At 34.3% G+C, this 20,031-nt stretch overlaps 2 protein-coding genes across 12 annotated transcripts in view; both read right to left on the reverse strand.

Moving 5' to 3' along the window:
* LOC116177939 (autism susceptibility gene 2 protein homolog) overlaps positions 1-20,031 on the reverse strand; it is a 391,669-nt gene that overhangs the window by 315,339 nt on the left and 56,299 nt on the right. The window lies entirely within an intron of this gene.
* LOC116177940 (nose resistant to fluoxetine protein 6-like) lies at positions 5,464-11,963 on the reverse strand. Of its 7 annotated transcripts, none has more exons than XM_031497132.1 (14): positions 11,686-11,961; positions 11,282-11,600; positions 10,343-10,474; positions 10,130-10,293; positions 8,828-8,997; positions 8,700-8,776; positions 8,457-8,647; positions 8,082-8,411; positions 6,489-6,673; positions 6,314-6,440; positions 6,102-6,267; positions 5,904-6,046; positions 5,737-5,851; positions 5,464-5,680 (listed from the first exon to the last, which is right to left on the reverse strand). In XM_031497132.1, the coding sequence occupies exons 3-14, from the start codon at positions 10,362-10,364 to the stop codon at positions 5,643-5,645; spliced, it is 1,728 nt and encodes a 575-aa protein (XP_031352992.1). In that variant the 5' UTR covers positions 10,365-10,474; positions 11,282-11,600; positions 11,686-11,961; the 3' UTR covers positions 5,464-5,642. The 7 variants fall into 7 exon arrangements, with proteins under 7 accessions (XP_031352992.1, XP_031352991.1, XP_031352990.1 ...); XM_031497131.1 differs by having other exon boundaries at positions 10,343-11,209; XM_031497130.1 differs by having other exon boundaries at positions 10,343-11,219.

The following is a 20,031-nucleotide window of genomic DNA, read 5'->3' on the forward strand; positions in this document are numbered from 1 at the left end:
TATTTATTTATTTAACCAGAAACCATACAGAATAAAAATTCCAATTACATGGCACTGGGGCTCTGAACAAATATTAGGACTTAAGATCTAATTTTATTTCTTATTGAATTTAGGGGATCGTGAAAAAAGTCGATATCATTAACTGAGGATAACTTATTTAAAGTGATCAAGATCTTAATAAGTGGGGAAGTTGTATTGTTAACTACAAAAATAGTATTATTTTGTCTTAGCTTAACAAATGGTACCTTAAGCTTAATTTCTTGAAGTAATTCGGAAGAGTTGTGAAGCTGGGTACCGTAAGAGATCAAATGTGGATAATTTTGGGTTGACCTAAAAAAACATTACTCGGATGAACTTTTTCTGCACTTTTTCATGTCTGAGTATTTGAGAGTTTGAGGAGACCAGATACATGAAGCATACTCAAGCTTGGATCTAATAAATGCATTATATAAGGTTAGCATTGTCTGTATATTCATGAAATTGAGTGTATTTCTGATAACGGAACCAAGAAGTTTGTAACACTCATTTGTTAGGTATTCAATGTGTAAGTTGAAGTTAAGGTTGGTATTGAAAAACACGCCCAGGTCCTTAACGGAGGTGACTCTTAGTAAGACCTTTCCATTCATCTTATAGTAAAAAAGTAAGGGATTTTTTGATCTAGTAAAAGTAAGGACTTTACACCTCGCTTTACACTTATTGATATTTAGTTTTAGTTTATTTTTGATACACCACTTAATTACTGAGTTAATGTCCTCTTGAATATTTAAACAGTCACTTGGGGATTGGACTTCATTAAAAAGTTTTAGGTCGTCCGCAAATAGTAGTGCTTTCGAGTTTTTTATCACTCGCGGTAAATCATTTATGTATAAGAGAAACAGAAAAGGACCAAGTGTTCCCTGGGGAACGCCTGATGAGGGATAAAATTCGGCTGAATTCACACCATTGAATTTCACTCTTGTTTTACGGAGAGATAAATATGATTTCAAGAATTTGACGGTCGGATTACTTACGCAATTTAAAACAAGTTTACGGAGCAAGACTTGATGGGATACTGTGTCAAATGCCTTCGCAAAATCTGTATAAACACAGTCCACCTGAGCTCTCTCATCCAAGGCTCCTGCTGAGAAATGCGTAAACTGCATTAAATTGGTAATCGTTGATTTGTTCCGCGTGAAACCGTGCTGTTGATCTGCAATTATACTGCTGAGATGGGAATAAAGTCTAGTATAGATCACTCTTTCGAAAATTTTCGCTATTGCTGGTATAATTGCAATTGGGCGATAATTCTCAACTAATTTTCGGCTTCCATTTTTGTGAATTGGTGTTATTCTGGTGCATTTCCAAGCTTCAGGGAATGTACATGTTTGCAAAGCTAAATTAAATAGATGTAGTAAGGGGGTTACCAATAAAGATGCACATCCTTTCACGATGTAGGGTGGGATTCCATCTTCGCCTATAGCCGACCTCGGTTTCAATTTTTTAATTGCTTCCAGTATCTCGGATTCATGTAACTGAGTCAAGTGCAATTTGGATAGCACCAGGTCCGATTCCACGTCATCTTCTGGGTCATCGTTCCTCTCCATAGTGTAGACTGACTCGAAGAAGGATGCAAAGGCATTCGCAATGCTTCTGGCGTCCGTTAACGAGGTGTCTTTGTACTCAAAAACTCCAGGTGACTATTCTTCCTCAACGACTTGATGTAGTTCCAGAATTTATTGGAATTCTTCCGCAGATCCATTTCAATTTGATTAATGCACCTCTTATGAGCAATATGGATCATTCTTTTGAGTTCTTTTCTGGCTTCAATGAAGTCTTCCGATTGGCCCTATAACCGAAACTTATTTTTATGTTTGATTTTCTTAATAATGTCTATATTAAACCAGCTAGGATACTTATGTGCACTCCTAATTGTAACTTTGGGGACACATTCATCGAAAATGTTCATTACCGTTTGATTAAAGCTAGTTACTGCATCATCTACCGATTTGAAATTCTTCAGGATAAGAGACTCCTTCCAATTAATATCGCGAAAAAGGACGTACATTTTAAGAAAATCTGCTTTTTTGAAATTGAAGTTGGTTAATTTGGTAATTCGCTTAGCTGGTATATCGGAACGTTAGCAGGGAACAATGTCAACCTGAACGTCCTCCAGGTCTACGCACCAACAGCGGACAAAGACGGTCAACTAATTGACTCAGTTTATCAATGAAACAGCAGAAAGTCTGCTAGGTCATCAAGCGTTGAAAAGGAAACAACAGTGGATCTAGCACATTCTAAATCTAATGGAGGAACGGAGAACATTCAAAAACAACAGGAACCGTTAAAAGCACTAAGAAATACAACAAAAGATCAAACAGGAAATCCGAAAGGCGAAGAAAAAATGGATCAGTGTGCAGAAATTGAAGAGCTAATCAAGAAAAATGATAACTTTAACCTGCGCAAGAAGCGCAACGAAGCTAAAAGTTTTTTTTACCAAATTCACAAAAAATATTAAATGAAATTCATCTAATCTATTGCCCAGTAGCAAAATATTTTCTATATCGTGTAACCCATTTTTGTTATTTTAATCTTCTTGCAATGATTCTAATATAAAATTTCCCCTTTTCTTTTATTAAGGCCATTTGGTAGCACAAAACACTTTTACCTTTTTTAAAATATCATCATTCTCAGTTTCTTGTTGTAAACCATTCTCTTACTATCAGATATATTAACTAAACCTCTAATAATATAAACTACCTGTAACATAGCTAAATCGTCATCTACTTTGTCTCTAGAAAGTTACGTGATAAAGTATCTGCCACCCTCAAATCCTTACCAGGTAAATAATTGTACATCCCTGTCACTTGCAGGGTGAATTCCTTTATCGGAAAATATGTGTCCTCAATATTTCACATTATTAAGTTCTTTATTTGGATTAAATTTGATTCTCTAGGTTTCTGAAGAACTTTTTCAAGAGTGGACCCTGCTATTAACAGATCATCATAAAATATGTATAAAATTGTTACTATTATAATCTTTTGAAACATCTCAGCAGGAATACTTATTCCAAATGGTAATTAGAAAAATTTGTCGTGCCCAAATGGCGAGCTGAATGTACATAATTTGCTAGAATGGTCATCTAGCTCTATGTGATAGAATCCTTCTATTAGATCAAGTACAGTTAACCACTTCTTTCCTATTAAATTACTACAAACTTCTGAGACTGTGGGTATCAGACAATAACCTACGTTTTGCTTAAATCTACTGGATCTAGACATACCCTTAAATTTCCATCTGGATTCTACCAGATTACTAGCCCACTCGACATTTAAATCGACTTTCTCAATCATTTTTCACGTCTCTAAATCACCCAGCGTATTCAACAACTTATCTTTTAATTGACATTGGTACTCGTCTAGGTGGACGGACAATTGGAATGGCATCACCACTAAGCTCTATTTTACATTTTTTTTAAATCCCTGTATAAATAGATCCTTATTAAAGTTCACAAATTCATCCTTAGTACTATACGTTTTAACGCTATCTAATTCAATACATGATTTCAAACCAAGTAAAGGTATAAAATTTCCTTTTACAACAATAGTCTTATAACAATTTCTCATTCTTAACGGCACAGTTAAGTGAAACTTAACCTACAGGCTTGACTTTAGTGCCTCCAAAGACTTCTAACATCGCTCTAGTGCCCTTCAATATTTTCTCAGCCTTTAACTTACAAAATATTGAGTTAGGTAAAATATTAACCTCTAAAATTTACCTTTACGCTATCCATTAATATTGATTCAACCCAACTACAAGAATTTACTTTCTTACCTCAACACTTTCTTCGATACTGAAACTTACGTCATTTTCATCTTCGCTCTGAAAGCCACCTTGAAACTCAGAAATAAATTAAAATAGTTAATTTATTTCTGGCCAATTGCACCATCAAACGTAAGTATCGCTTAATGTTAAGCATAACTTAAATGCCATAGCAACCATATTTTCCTTACAATCGTTGCGATAGATTTTAAGTTCGCTTAACTTAAGCGATGCTTAATTTTGATGGTGCAACTGACCCTAGACATTAACAAACGTGACAGTTTTACGTATCTAGATACATATTAAAATCTTTTTTATTATACCTGAATCACAATCTCCGTTTTAAACACTCAAATGCGTGCGAAAAAGGGCCTTTAAAACACACGTGCTTTAAAGTTGCTAAGTAACGATACTTCAAGTATGACTTTTGAAACTGTCATCTGGATGAAATAAAAACTCCTCTTAGGTCGCTTTCTGTAAATGCAGAACATTTCTTTGGCTTTTGTATCTATCCTTTGGTTGAAGCTTTCACAAACGCGCGTAATTTAGGGCATGCTTCCAAATCGGTTCCACTTTTTAATCGCAGCATTTCTTTAAAGTTTTGAATGAATGCACCAAAATATAGAAGATTTAAATACCTTTGACATTTCTTTCATATATGCCAGCATTATGGATGCATTTAAGACTGTATTCGTAAGTAACTTCCTATTCATCCACTTTATAATAGGCTTTACAGGAGTTGGATTTTACACCTACCAACGTTTGTTTAGATTTTACAACAATCGATTTAATGGGCGGTGTATTATCTTTTTCAACGGAAATCGTTTAATTCACAAAGACGATGATTTTTATAAGCAAACGTCAAGTGACATTTCCATGGCAATCGTGAAATACGAACACCCAGCCCACTTAATTAGACATGTATTCGAGTATAACGTCAATATGACTTCATTGTATTTCCTATTTTTAAATTATACTGCAGGTATAATAAAAAATACTATAAGATACACGTGTATAATTGAGTCTTTAAAGCACTTGCAACGTTAAAGGCACTCCACTTTGCGTCGTGCCCTTAAACTCGTTGCGCGTGCTTTAAAGACTTGATTATACACTTGTATCTTAATATACTATTTCAAAATTTGTATCTGTATCCACAATTCAGATACTTTTTTTTGTGTCTAAGATTTTAAGTACATTTTCTATTTTCTTTATTGTCTAATTCCATTAGTCAATATTATAATGATGTATTAAAATTATATTTTCAAATGACAAAACGCTTTTTATTACTTGAGGGGTATGGACAACTGTTTATTGGCATAAAGCATGGGAAATAAAGTACTTATACCTAAAGTATCTGTATCTGTATCTAGATCCTTTTTGTTTTTGGGTATCTGTTTTGGTATCTAGTTATAATTATTAAGTTGTATCTGTATCTTTACCTAGATCCAAGAATGAAAGTATCTATTACAACACTGTTTATACAAACCAATAGCAACATTTCCTATGCAACAACTTATAATAATAAAGAAATCCTCAACAGGAGGAGGATCAATGTCGTCCAGTTCAGAGGTTGCTTTATTTTTTATTCCTGATTACCAATAACATACGTTAAAATGTTAAGTAAATATAAACTAGAAATCCAGTGACCGATTCAATTTTAAACTTTATTTTGAACACAAATACCATTATACAGTCTATAACCATTCGTCTCTAATGACTAACTTGCCATATCAACAATAAGTTTAACTCTTAGCATAACTGAAAAGGTGTCTCCTCTAATAACTTATAGTATTATAATCTCAGTGGTTAATAATAAGGATGATTAACGTTATCCAAAGGTCACATCAGATGTTTTTTGACCCAGGAGAATTCCTTATTTGATCTAAAATGCAAAGTTAACCAATTAAATGGACGCAATTAAATCTCATCGGTACTTACTCCTAGGACTGCTGAATATCCTTTTCTCGATGGATATGAGTGGCAATTCACATGTTATTGTTAGAAAAATTGATACAGGAAGTGTAATGGCAAAGTTAATCCATACTGTTTCCAACTGAAATAATGAAACATGTAGCACTGAGAATGATTTACAAGTCGCATCTTACCAAATAACTTTCCGTTAAAACGACAGGCACCTGCATGCTTTCGATTAGGATGATTTGAATCAATATATGCGATAAGAAGACACTGTACGATATCCTTGATAAAAATTTAAATTTTTTACTAGACAAAAACCTGTTTGCTATCCCTTGAAAGATGAAAACACTTTTGCTCAGTGAGCAGTATACGAAGTACCTACTCACCTCCATATCCAAAGTGACAGGCATAAACGATCCACGCAACAGCAAGAGACCATGCAGTTCGTCTAACAGATTTTGAAATGACCATTAACTCAGCACCGTGAAATTGATAAAACATGCAGGTTAGTATCACAGAAACGGCAACCGTCCAGAAAACTACAATATAGATCTAAACTTAAACTAATTTAGGCTTCATAATTTATCGTCGGACTTGCTTTGTTAATGATTATGTCCGACTTAGCTTTCTTGTTCCTGTATATGACGTATCCCATAATAATTCCGAGCAACCAAGGACCTGCCACATTATAAGGCGCCCGATCATGGATAGTCTTAATAGTCGAGCTAAAATAAGTCGATGAATTAGGATGATATCGAAACTGATTCTCTTACGAATATTGGTTTCCATCTCGTAGAAAGAGCAACGTTGGCATAATACTCAAAGCCACACAGCCCATGGCAAGGCATCCAATTGCGTAAAGAGCTAACTTTGGCTTTTTTAGTAAAGGCAAAAGCAGGAGCGGTGACAGAAGGTAGAGTTGCGTGTCCATCCCAAGGAACCAGGACTGCTCTACGCACTACAAGATTACAACGCGTTATTTTTACAGACTGCCCCAAAATAAGTGTCTTTGCATGGACAACTGGTATTATTGGTATATCAGAATTTAAGATCGAACATAAAAAATGAAATTCAAAGTGCCTATCTACAATATATCAGATGAATTGAATCAGATATTGCTGATAACAGTAATAGGTTCTGGAATTTCATTGACAATATGAGGCGTCATGGAAGATCAACTGAATTATTATCTATGTCATACAATAACATAAAATATTATAAGTCTCAGGATATTGCCAATTGTTTTGCGGACTATTTTAAATCCATATAATCTGATTGTTCTGCGAGGTATATTTAAATATTGACAGTGTACTACACAATAAAATCACGATTTGTGATATAGAATTAGCTATCAAGCGTCTTAAGTCAAAAAAGTTTTGTGGACCCGATGGAATTCTACCATATATTTTTAAGGCTTGTGAATATCTAGTAAAGCCATTGCATACAATATTTAATTTAATTATTAAAACTAATATATTTCCAAGCAAATGGAAACTAACTAAAGTTACTCCTATTCACACATCCGGAAATTCTAGAGTTATCAGTAATTATAGACCGGTTGTTGTACTCTCCACTCCTGCAAACATTTTTGAAAGTATACTCTATGACTATAAGTATGATCATGTAAATCCTGTATATCTATCTAAGATCTAAGATCTACGGTGACAAATGTTTGTAATTTGTCAGATCCATTACTATAAAACTGTTGATATTATAATATTTGAAGGGTTGTTCACAAATTGTCTCTTACAAGAATCATATTTCTCGAGTTTTTTTTACAGATTTTGGGTTGCCTCAAGGCTCAAACTTGGGGCCATTGATATTTTTACTTTTTGTTAATGTTTAAGTCTATAAGTTCAACAGCCGGTTGCGCTGAATTGCAAGCCAATTTAACAGTATTGACTGCTTGGAGTAAAACTTTCAAACTAGAATTTATTGTAAGTAAATGTAAAGTGTTGTTTTCCTTTGTTTTTTTTTATTTTAAAACATTTAACATATATTTTTTTATATTCTTTATGTACATGAAATTTATTATTGGGGTAACCTGTTATGTTCATAAATAAATAAATAAATTGCGGGTGAAATTTAGACAAACCAAATGGGCAGTTGTGTGTGCTCGTTGATATTCTAATTAGAAAATACCGGTGATGATTTTATGTTGGCTAACTGTGAAGGGGCTAGCCAATCTGTTTCCAGCAAACCCAGTTTTCATATTCAATAACCACAGCATTATTCTAGCGAGTGAACCCTTGCATGTTTTGTGCCCATGCATATCATGCAAATTTGATACCAATGAAGAAATGTGAACTACATATAAGTCTTTGCAAACATTCCCTAGGTTAAGGCGATCCCATCAATCTACTTACTACCGATCTGTCAATGTTTTGCATATACAGCAAGGTTTTCCACCAGTTTCTCTCACATGGGGCAGATACTCGTGCAAGGATTTCGGGGCACAAGGGCCCGGAGCCCATGTACTTCAATAAGAAGACGTAAACAAGAACAATGACGCCCAGTGTTGGTGTTAATCTAACATATCTGTGAACGTAAAACGCCAATAGATTAAACTTCCCAAGATTGCCAGTTTTTCTCATGAAAACATAGGACAGTGTCATTCCGCTTAACAAAAAGAAAGTATTGACTGACGTCTCGGCTCCCGTGGCAATTATACCCCTTGTAATACGAGAAGCGTAAAACTAAAATATGAACAATAGAGTTTGGAAAGTTTTAGCTCTTCTTACCTCTTCTTTGTGGTCATTCCTATATGGAAAATTATAAGCATTCAAATGATGATGCACTACAATGATCCATATCATCGTTAAAACTCGAATTCCATTTAAGCAAGCGATCTCAGTTTCGTCTGTGGTTATATCAAAAAGTTTCTTGGCGTTTGTGTAACAGGAAAAGGAAACCAATAACCAATGCGATGGCTCTAAAATGATTACGAACAGTTATGAACGTTGCAAGTTTTTATAGTTACTAACCCTTATTTAGATATTGAATTCTTATATCATAGATCGTGGAGAATATTATCCACAAAATCCACAGTGCAAAAAAGGTTCTGCGAAAATTCATTAATTTCAACATTATTATCATTAGGCACCACACATACAAAACAATTTTGGTTCCGATGTCGAAGTGGAAATGATCTTCTTTCGTTTGGCAAGAAACGTCCGATACGATTACCATTCCGCTATTCGTACAATAGTTTTCAAGTTCTTTTGGTGTGCACGCACTTGGTATGCAGAAACCAATACGCAATTCTTCAAACTTTGATAAACTCTAAAAAGTAGTGCCAGCAACTGTGTATAATAATTTACATTTAATCGTGTATAATAGTAATAATGTGTCTATTACATTTTTAAGAATAAGGTCAACTTGCAGTTATGATCATGTAATAAAAAGAGCTAGAATATTTTGTTTGCATTCCCAATAAAACTACGCTTCCTTTATGTCTTTAAACTAACAACCTATATTGTGTGTAGGAGTGTAATAAGGATAAGACACTTGAAATGTACCTACGTATTAACTAAAAGGAGAAAATTTAGTTAGAAACTAACAAGAACTAAACCCTATACAGGGTCATTCTTGACGAGCGTTAGTTAGAAAGATATGTAGAACCTTTGAAAATGAAACTTTGATGTTTTAAATAGGGGTCCCCTATTTTTTCTAGATTTTCGGATTCTACACGTCGGATTTGGAGTACAACGATTCCCCATAGTTGACCCTTTATTTTAAATTTAAAAAGATTCATTATGAGAAGACAAAACCACACAATGAAAAATCGTTGAAAATAAAATTCACGGTATATTTAGTAAAGTTTTGATTTACGGATTTAATGACGGAACTTAACAATTGAAAAGATATCAAATAAAAGTAACAAAAGTATCAAATCTCTACATTTGACGTTTTAAAATATGTCCAAATATTCCCCCTCTTGGTTTAAACATGTTTCTAGCGTTTTTATGGCATTACCATGAGTTGCCTTTGGATGGAACAAAAAACATTAAACGATCCTGTTATTCGATGGCGCACTTCACGTGTTACTTCCAGATTCTAATACACCAAAAATGAGAATTATGGAAAACAAGAAAAAAGTGTGTGGAGTACCATTTGAACAAATGGAGTTACGGAAATTTGAAAATTTAAAAGTTTAGAGCTTTTAAAAAGTGACGTATAGTCTCACTTTTAGACGGTTAATACGCATAAAAGTCGTGAAAATTGTTTTGCGATATCTTTTACCGTGTTCGAATAATAAATTTTTAAAATAACCCCTGCAAATTCAATTTTTGGCATAAAAACTTAAATATCGACAGTTTCAACGTCGTGATTGCCGATTGGGAATTTATTATTCAATTACTCGTATTTAGTCAAGTGATATGATTCGTGGACTATTACACCACATGAAACTTACAAGTTCCGTCCTCAAACTCGGAAGAGGTTTAACAAGGCAGTACTTTCCAGAAATTGCCGTTCCTGGTGGACCTTCAGCGATATTTATACACTGGTCGAAAGATCCCAGTGCGAAGGCGTTCCCGTCTATTGTCGCTGTTGGATACTTTCCGGACGCGTCGTACACTAAAACCGTATATGGTAATTAACACTGGACAGGGCACTATGTACTTACTTTCTACTGCCCATTGCTTCATATCTACGAGATCCGTGACATACTTAGATAGCTGTTGCGAACAATTTTTGGAGAAACCTTCGAAAGTTAGTTTACTTAGTTGAGGGGAAAAGTCGAACACTTGCAGTTTTTCTGTTGGAACAAGGGCTTCCACTAAATATAGATGTAGTAATAGGCAAGCAAAAACACGTGAAGTTTGCATTGCGATCTCAATTCGTTGTGAAAACAATAATCAAAACTTGGGTATATAGTTGGTATGTATTTTTCTCAATTCGATAACGAAACGATTTAAGTGTTTACCGATTTTGTTTCGGGCGGACACAGCGAAATCCGTCAATTCTGATTGTTTAAAGACACATTTTTTTATTTTGCTTTTATTGATTTCGTATATCTAATAGGAGCAAGTACGAATACAGTTAATAAAATTCACAGAATAGAATTAATATTTAATATTTATACGAACTAGTAAGACACTATGTAATCGTACGAAAAACACTTGAACCGTTTTAGGATAAAGCCATTCTCGAATTGATAAAAGCCACGCCTACATTCGACCTCATTATTTCTAGTATTTTGCATAAACAATTAATTTTCTTTACTTAAATTAGAAGTGGTATCTTATTTCGTCTTTGTACCACGGATTTAAGCCTGTTGTACCCTTTAGCTTTATTTTCACTTCCTAAAGTCTGTGTCGAATATTTTCCTGTAGGAGCATTTGGGGGGGTACATCTTTTTTCTTCCGAGGAACTTGTCTTGAACTCCCCAGAATGACACAGTAGATGCAGAGGCGGTTCTTCTTCCTTTTCGCTACATAGATTGTTTACTTCAAGGCTCATTTTGTGCAAGTGTCACGGTATAGACGGAATACTGATAGAAACTACCGTTTGAGGTACTGTTTGTTATTTTCTTACTACCCAAGGTGGAATTTCTGAAACTTACTTTGATATATTTCTGTTCCATAACCTTCCTAGAATTCGTATGGCAGTTGGGTGCACTACGGTACTTCGACTGTCGTAAATTGGATATAACGAGTTCCTAAAGCGAGTCTGTGTACATGATAACTAGCAAACGGTTTCGAATTTTCCAAGTCTGTTTTCAGTGATACATAGGTAGACAATGATCAAAAGGGACTAACTGATTAAATTTTGGTCATTTGGACTTTCTGTCCGTTCGTCTGTGATTGTCGCTCGTTGTCTATATTGGTTTCAAACAGTTTATTCAAAAGTACATTTATAGTTGGGATGACTTCACTGTCTCTCTGAAAATTAACATAACAATTATTATAGTTCCTCGTATCTCGAGAACGAAGCGTCGGCGTCGGGTGGCAGTACCCAATAACTTACCTCTGCACAATATTTGTATCTACTTCTTAGCATTTGATAATAGCTTTAGGTACCATTACTAACCGAATGTACACGGTTTTTTAGGGTTTGCTAATCATGCAAATGCAATGCGTGTTTTAACATTTACCAAAAAAAAATTATTCATACAAACACGATATAAACTAACACGACGATTTATATTAAAACGTCGCGTCGCTATTACCTGCATCATGCAATGTGAGTCTGCTTATCGCGTTTCTATTAAGTTTTTATTACAACGTGCTGGATATAACTTCAAGTAATCACTGTGTTTTACATGTACTCGCTTATTAAATTATTTAAAAAGGTATCGTGCAATTACGGTACAAGTTAATGAGACTTTCAGTTACTAGAAATTGTCGGTTAGTTCGTATGGATTATTGAACGAGTGCTGATTGCACCAGTTAGTGCCCTAACACACCGAGATCGATGAATTTACAATGATTAGCTGTAATTAACGAATTACTATTCAAGTAGCAGATTGCTCTACCTAAACGTTGAACAATTAACTTCACTTCCTACAATTTTCATGGAATTTCATGCTATTGGTTTTGCTTGGATCGTAGATATAATCCTCAAATTCCCAGTGAACATGTAATCCAGGTCTCTATTTTTTCTTAAAGCCGGGAGCTGGATAGCAAAAGTTTCGTTTTTTGCTGCTGGATTTTACCTTTCAATATGGTTTCAGCAACAAAATTCTAACGGCACGTCGAATCTACTACCTATACGTTTTCAATTGGAATTACTTATATAGCCCATAGCGTGCACTAATTTGCCATTTCGTCGCGTCCCCTGCACGTAAACCCAAAACCTATGCCCTTTTTCTCCATCCACCATTTAGACTATTTAGAGGAATATCCATAGAATATCCATAGAAGTAAGGATTCGATTAATAAAAATTCGCTATTAATAATAAATTAACCCTCAGGACGCAAGACTTGCTGAACCTTTTTCTATTTAGTAACATAAACCAAGAGGAACTAGGACGGAAAACGCCAAGCTCTACCAAAAATTTAGTGTTAATTTGGAGTCCTTGCTAAAAACAATAAAATGAGTTACTTACCTACTGTATGAGTACAAGCATTACTTACGTTTATTATAGAACTTGCAATTTCCAAACATGCCTAGGTACTGATACCAAAAATTCTTTTTGTGTCTTTCTAGAGATCGCCTATCAAATGTATGACGAAGGACAACACAAAAAACACACACCCAATGGCAATAGGTAAGTTAATTCATTTACATGATAAAGATTTGGATGATCAAGTGGTCGAAATTAATTCCATCGGTAGAAATAAAATTAGAGTAACCTTCAAATATTTCTATTCCGCAAATAAATTTCTCGATTCTGGTATACTAAATGATAATAACTTCATCGCATATATTCCTCATTTTCTATTAGATAGAAAAGCGGTAATAAGGAATGTCGATACAAATTTAGATGAAGAGTACTTAAAATATGTTATGGAATTTCCAGATAACTGGTCGTACTGTTTTTGTTCCAACGCAGTCCTTAATTGTCACTTTTCGGGGCCAACTGTTACCTAGTTATGTTTATCTACATAAAGTAGTATGCCCGGTTGTTCCATATGTACAAAAAGTGGTAATTTGTTATCGTTGCCAACGGTTTGGGCACATTGGTCGTAATTGTAAAAGCGTTGTGAGATGTAGCAAATGTACTCAAGAGGGTCATGAGGTAAAAGATTGCACAGACGAAATTTCAGTCTGCCTTCACATGCGGAGGTAATAATTTAGCGACAGAGCTTAGTAAATGTGATGAGTTTAGTGCGCAAAAAAAGATTAAGGAAGTTATGGCGCACAAAAATGTATCATACAAGGACGCATCAAGAATTGTCAGAGACAATAATTATTCTACGGTTTTAAAATCTAGCTCAAACCAGGATACCATTAGAACGAAACCGCAAGATAGAATCATAGATAATAGAAACTTTATATTAAATCAACATAATTTCCCTTCCCTTTCACAATCAGGTACTAAAAAACGGAAAACAATATCACCTTTGCCATCATGGAAAGAAGAACATAAAGAAATTATGAATCAGTTTAGTTTCAATCCCCAACAACTACCCGTACCAAAAAATCCTTACCCACCCAGGTACCATAATGTAAACAAAGAAAAAACGAACCAAACAATTTTAATGTTTTGATGGGCATAATTTATAAATTTTTTGAACAAAATAAAAGCGATCAGAATAGTATTAGTCAAGATGATTTAGAGAAACTACTATTAACAATTAAATCTAAATTCAATACAAATTCAACATGAAATTTATGCAGTGGAATGCTAGGTCAGCAATTGCAAACAGAGATCAACTAGAACATTATTTAAATAATCAGAGTATTGATGTAGCTTTTATTTTTGTGAAACCTGATTTAAACCAGGGAAATATGTTAACTTCCCTAGGTATAATACTGTACGTAAGGATAGGGACGATGGTTATGGTGGGGTAGCGATTATTGTCAGGGCGAACATTAAATATCAAGAGTATCCTTTGTTCGTCCAATCCGTGACACCGAAATCGTCTCAGTGAGTATCCATTTAAATAAAACTATCACTAACCTCATCTCAATTTATTGTAAACCGCAAATGGTATTATCATCCGATGACTGGTCAGAAATATTTTCAATTCTTCCCAGACCATTTATAGTGGCCGGGGACGTAAATGCTCACCATTCTGCTTGGGGTTGTGATAGGAATGATAACAAAGGTAATTATTTGCTAGATGCAATTCATGAAAGTAACTTAGTTATATTAAATGATTGGTCAGCTACCCTTATTAGACCACCCAACAGTCCTAAGGTTGCGGTAGATATCACTGTCTGTACTCCAGAAATTTGGGATTTATTTAATTGGTCTGTTACAAATGAACCATTAGGATCTGACCATTTGGTTATCAATTTTGAAACTAATGTAGAGCCTCCCAAAGCAATATATTTTACTCATAAGATCTGGAATGTTAAGAAAGCTAACTGGAGCACCTTAATACTCGTAACAATGAATGTACGGACTTCAATTCTTTTATTAATTTAATAGTATCGGCAAGCAATACTGCAATACCGAGAGTTAAAAGCAATCTCACCAAAAAATCTAATAAGACTTGGTGGAGCAATGAATGTCAGTTAGCGGTTTTCGAAAGGAAAACTAAGTTAATGAACTATAAATCAAATCCAAATTTAAACAATTATCTGCTATTCAAGCAGTCAGATGCTAAAACTAAACACATCATTAAGCAAACTAAAAGGGCCAATTGGAGACGATATGTTCAAAATTTAAATAAAAGTGTTCCAATTTCAAATGTATGGAAAGAAATAGGCAAATTAAAAAATAGAAGGGAGTGCAATTACACAAGAATTAATAAAGAACCTTGGGTTCAGGATTTTTTAATGTTACTTACTCCCACTTTTGTCAATAATAAAATCGATTATAACATTGATCCAGATAGCAACCACTTCCTACTTAAACCGTTCACAAGGAAACAATTGGAAAATCCAATGAACTCATTAAATTTATATCACAATCCTGGGTTAGACAGCATTCATTACATCCAAATTCTTCAGTTGCCAGAAATAATGCAATCAAACTTACTGAAATACTTTAACAGCTTTTGGTTAGATGGAAGGTATCCTGACATGTTTAAAAATTATATTGTTCAGCCAATCTTAAAATGCAATAAAGCTACAGGGAAAGTAGATTCCTATCGCCCTATATCACTAGCATCATTCATTTTGAAACTTTTTGAAAAACTAATTAAGAGACGTTTTGAGTGGTATGCAGAACTTAGAAAGTTACTACCCGATTCTCAAAATGGCTTTAGGCGTGGTAGGGCCACAACCGATAGCATTGATCAATTGGTTATTGATATAATGATAGCTTTTTCTACAGGGAATTCTGTTTCAGTACTATTTTTAGATGTAAGCAAAGCGTATGATGGTATCCAACCCCCATTATTAAAGAATAAACTAAGGAATTTTGGACTCCAGGACAAATTCATCAGAAATATCATCAACCTAATTGACAGAAATGTGTATGTAAAAACAAACGAAGGTCTAATTGGGCCCCGAAAAACATTTTCCACAAGGGAGTATCTTATCACCTCTTCTTTATATTTTATACGTAGCTGACCTCGAACAAATATTTAGCCCAATTATAAAGATTTTACAATACGCAGATGATATTTGCGTATATACAGAAGATAAAAAGCACCTGAATACCTAAGTATAAACATCTTGATGTTGCATTCACCCAGTTTTCTGAATGGGCGTTTAGAAACAATATAAATATATCCCAAACAAAATCTGGGATATGCACATTTACCAGGAAAAGAACTCAGTTACCTTCAGAAATTATATTAGGCAATATTAAATTTCCTCTTAGGGATCATATCTGTTTTCTAGGGGTTTGGCTTGACAAAAAGTTGAATTGGAAGTGCCAAATTAATCATCTTTTGAGCAAAATAGAAAAGGTACTAAACGTGTTACAAGCAATTTCACGTAACAAGTGGGGTTCATCGCCAGACATTGCAGTGATGGTTTATAAATCTTACATACAATCTATTCTTGACTACGCCGCTACGTTCTACGGCGCGGCCAATAACTGTCATCTAAAAAAATTGGAAGTGTTATGCCGAAAGCGGTATTATGCAGCTCAGTAGGCGTAGGGAACTATTAAGCAATAGTTTGGTGTTACGCTTGTATGAAAGAAGATCACCTATATACAATAGATTGCACGAACTCTTTATTCTACATTTAACAAGTTCATATTGGAAAAATAAAGCTACTCCCACAATTGTACAAAGTTATTGCGATACTATAGAATACAGGAAAGTAGTTGAGTCATCTGAAAGGAATAACGGTTACCCTTGTCAGTTTAATATATATAATCTAACCGCAGATACTTTCGCTTTCCCAGACTATAGCAGGCTGCCACTATCATTTAGACAATACGCTTTTCTAGCTGATGTTAAGATGCAGTACCCAAATTTCCATTTAATTTTTACAGATGGATCAAAGAATGATGACAATGTTGGATACGCAGTATATCATAGTGACTACAAGTTTAGATTTAGTTCAAAACTCTCTAAATACACTTCCATTTATTCGGCAGAATTGATTGCAATAGTAGAAGCGTTAAAATACGTCCTCAGCTTAAGGTACAATCGACTTATAATACTTACTGACAGTTTAAGCGCTATTAAGAAATTGAAAAATTTTGATTTCTACAGAAATAATAACCACATCCTTAAGAATATTTTTGAAGTTTATTTCCAAGCGCGCAAGCAAGAAAAAAAAAATAATAATAATCTTTATTCTTCTCTTATAAACGTAATGACATGGAAAAAACAAATTCGAAAACAAAAAAGACAGAAGAATCACAAGGCAAAGTTCAGATATACAGGGTGAATCAGAGCACCCGTCCCAGGCTTTTATCTTGGAATAGAGACGCCTTAGAGTTTTAGGAAAAAAATTTTCATTACCAAAGCCTACCTGAAGAATTTAATGGTAGTAGTCTCTATTTCCGGAATTAACCGGAAGTAGGCGTAACAGCACTCAACTTCAGAATTTCAAATGGAACCCTAGGTCTTGTGTGGTATCGTTGAATAGGTATTTTGAAAACAAACAACTTTTGTAGGAAACATTTTTTTTTGTAAAAAGTGTTATTTACGAAATAAAATTAATAAATATGTTATTTACGAAATAAAAATAAATAAATAAAAAAGCTGACTTAAAACCAAATGATTCCTGCTGTTCCCGGCTACTGCGATTTAATTCAAGTGTTTTTGTTTGAAAAGGTAAGACAGATATTGTTTTGTGTAAATAGCAACGTAGTTTTTTGTCATTATTACGACAGGTAATAGTAACTTTACACCTGCATTTTAATGTTAAATTTACATTATTTGTTTAAATTTTTCTTCCATACACACATGTGCAAAGGGTTTTTTATTGTAACAACATGGTATTTTCAAACCGCGAAGGTTTCGATATGCTGATGGTGTTGGGTGAGTGTCGTCAAAATTAAATAACACTTTTTACAAAAAAAAAATGTTTCCTACAAAAGTTGTTTGTTTTCAAAATACCTATCCAACGATACCACACAAGACCTAGGGTTCCATTTGAAATTCTGAAGTTGAGTGCTGTTACGCCTACTTCCGGTTAATTCCGGAAATAGAGACTACTACCATTAAATTCTTCAGGTAGGCTTTGGTAATGAAAATTTTTTTCCTAAAACTCTAAGGCGTCTCTATTCCAAGATAAAAGCCTGGGACGGGTGCTCTGATTCACCCTGTACAAAGAGAAATCTTCGTATCCTGTTCTACCACTTAAACCTTGACAGAACAAACAAAACTTAAGTATAAATTTAATACCTATCCTAATGAAAAATTGCCTTAATCTATCTTATTCGGTGATCGTAGAAAATATACTAATTCATAGTTTAAAGAAAAGAAACAACTAAAAAACAACTTAAAAGTAGCACACATGTTTAGATATTAGAAGAAACCTGTTGTAATATTAAGAACTCGCGAAGTTTCTGCTTAAAAACGCGGGCGGAGAGATCTTTTAGACTGTCAGGTAGATGGTTGTATAGTTTGGATATATTATAGGAGAAGGAGCGTTGGTAAAGAACTGTAGTGTGTATGGGAGGGGTAATAGTGCCTTTATAGCGAATATTAAGAGTGTGTACGTCAGTGCGAAAGGTAATTTTGTTAATGAGGTAGGGAGGTGATTTATTTAAAATAATTTTATGATATGTGCAGGCCTTCAACAAATAAAAACGATTCTGCATGTTCAACCAGTTAGCGTTAGACAGTTTATGTGTTATGTGGTCAAACTTGCGGATGTTGTATATATATCGCAAACAGGCATTTTGAACCTTTTGAATTCTATTTTTATCAATACCTTGCAAGCATGGACTGAATACAACACTACAGAAAGTAAAATGTGACAATACTAATGATTCGCAAAGTAAAATCTTTGTTTTTATTGAGAAATAGTGTCGGTGTGCATATAGCAACCTTAAACTTCCATAAGCTTTTACTATGCTTTGTGAAATATGATACGAAAATCTAAAAGTATTGTCAAGATGCAGGCCTAAATTTTTTGCACGGTGGACTACAGGTATGATTGTGTTATTGATATGAATAGTTATATCTGAAAGGTACCTATTAGTATTCCTACCACCAAATAACAGCACTTGTGATTTTGAGGGATTGATGTGTAAATTATGTTTTAGAGAAGTTATATAGAGGTTTTGTAAATCATTATTAATCTTAGACACTGCATTATTGATTTCAGACGGTTTAAATGACAGATATAATTGAGTGTCATCCGCATAGGCATGATAATTGCATGAAGTGATTACATTGTTAAAGGATGAGGTGTAAATGCTGAATAATGTTGGTCCTAATATCGATCCCTGGGGAACGCCACAGCTTAGAGGCAAAAGATCAGATACAGCATTTTCCAACTTAACACACTGAAACCTATTGGACAAATAGTCGAGGAGGAAATCTGCGGCATTCCGTGTAAGTCCAATGAAATGTAAAAATAAGAGCGTAATAAATGGTGGATCAATGGTATCGAACGCCTTCGAAAAATCCAAGAAGAACACAGGATGGTCAATTTTCTTTGATCAGCTTTGTGAAGGAATGTCATCCCTGTTATGTGAGAAGCGCAGTGCTACAAACTTGCAACGGTCTAAAACCAGACTGGTGGAGTAGGATATTAAAAGATGTTAAATGATTTATAAGTTGAGCATTAATTATCTTTTCTAAATATTTTAGATATCGCAGGTAAAACACTGATAGAACGCAGGTGATTCAAATCGTAAGATTTTTTATTTTAAGCAACAGGTCTCACAAATGCCTGCTTCCATTAAGGCTGGAAAAATTGTTTTCAAACTATGCAGCAGTTAATGATTTGGGTTATGAAAACTGTATACAAAGGGCAGCAATATTTTATCATTCTCTATGTTAATTTTATCTATTCCTAGCAAAACGTGAATAATTTTATTTAATAAATCTAATACAGTATAGGAATCTACAGTTTTTGAAATTCCAGCGGCGCAGTGAACCCCTGCCTTAGTATTATTGTCAAAGAAATCAAACTAGATCTCTATACCAGCAGCACTCGGTTAGGAATACTGCTAATAAATGACTGTTAAATCTCATTGGCATGTTGAAGGTGTTGAGGTATTTCAAAAAAAAGAAGACTGTTTTTAATGTCATAAAGAAATGTATACCTTCCAAGCAAGTTTGGATGACTGTTGGTGTCCGAATTTGTACCTCCAAATATGCCTTCTTTCATTTCGAG

Source organism: Photinus pyralis, unplaced genomic scaffold (genome assembly GCF_008802855.1).
Source record: "Photinus pyralis isolate 1611_PpyrPB1 unplaced genomic scaffold, Ppyr1.3 Ppyr1.4_LG8, whole genome shotgun sequence".
Taxonomy (NCBI): Eukaryota; Metazoa; Arthropoda; class Insecta; order Coleoptera; family Lampyridae; genus Photinus; species Photinus pyralis.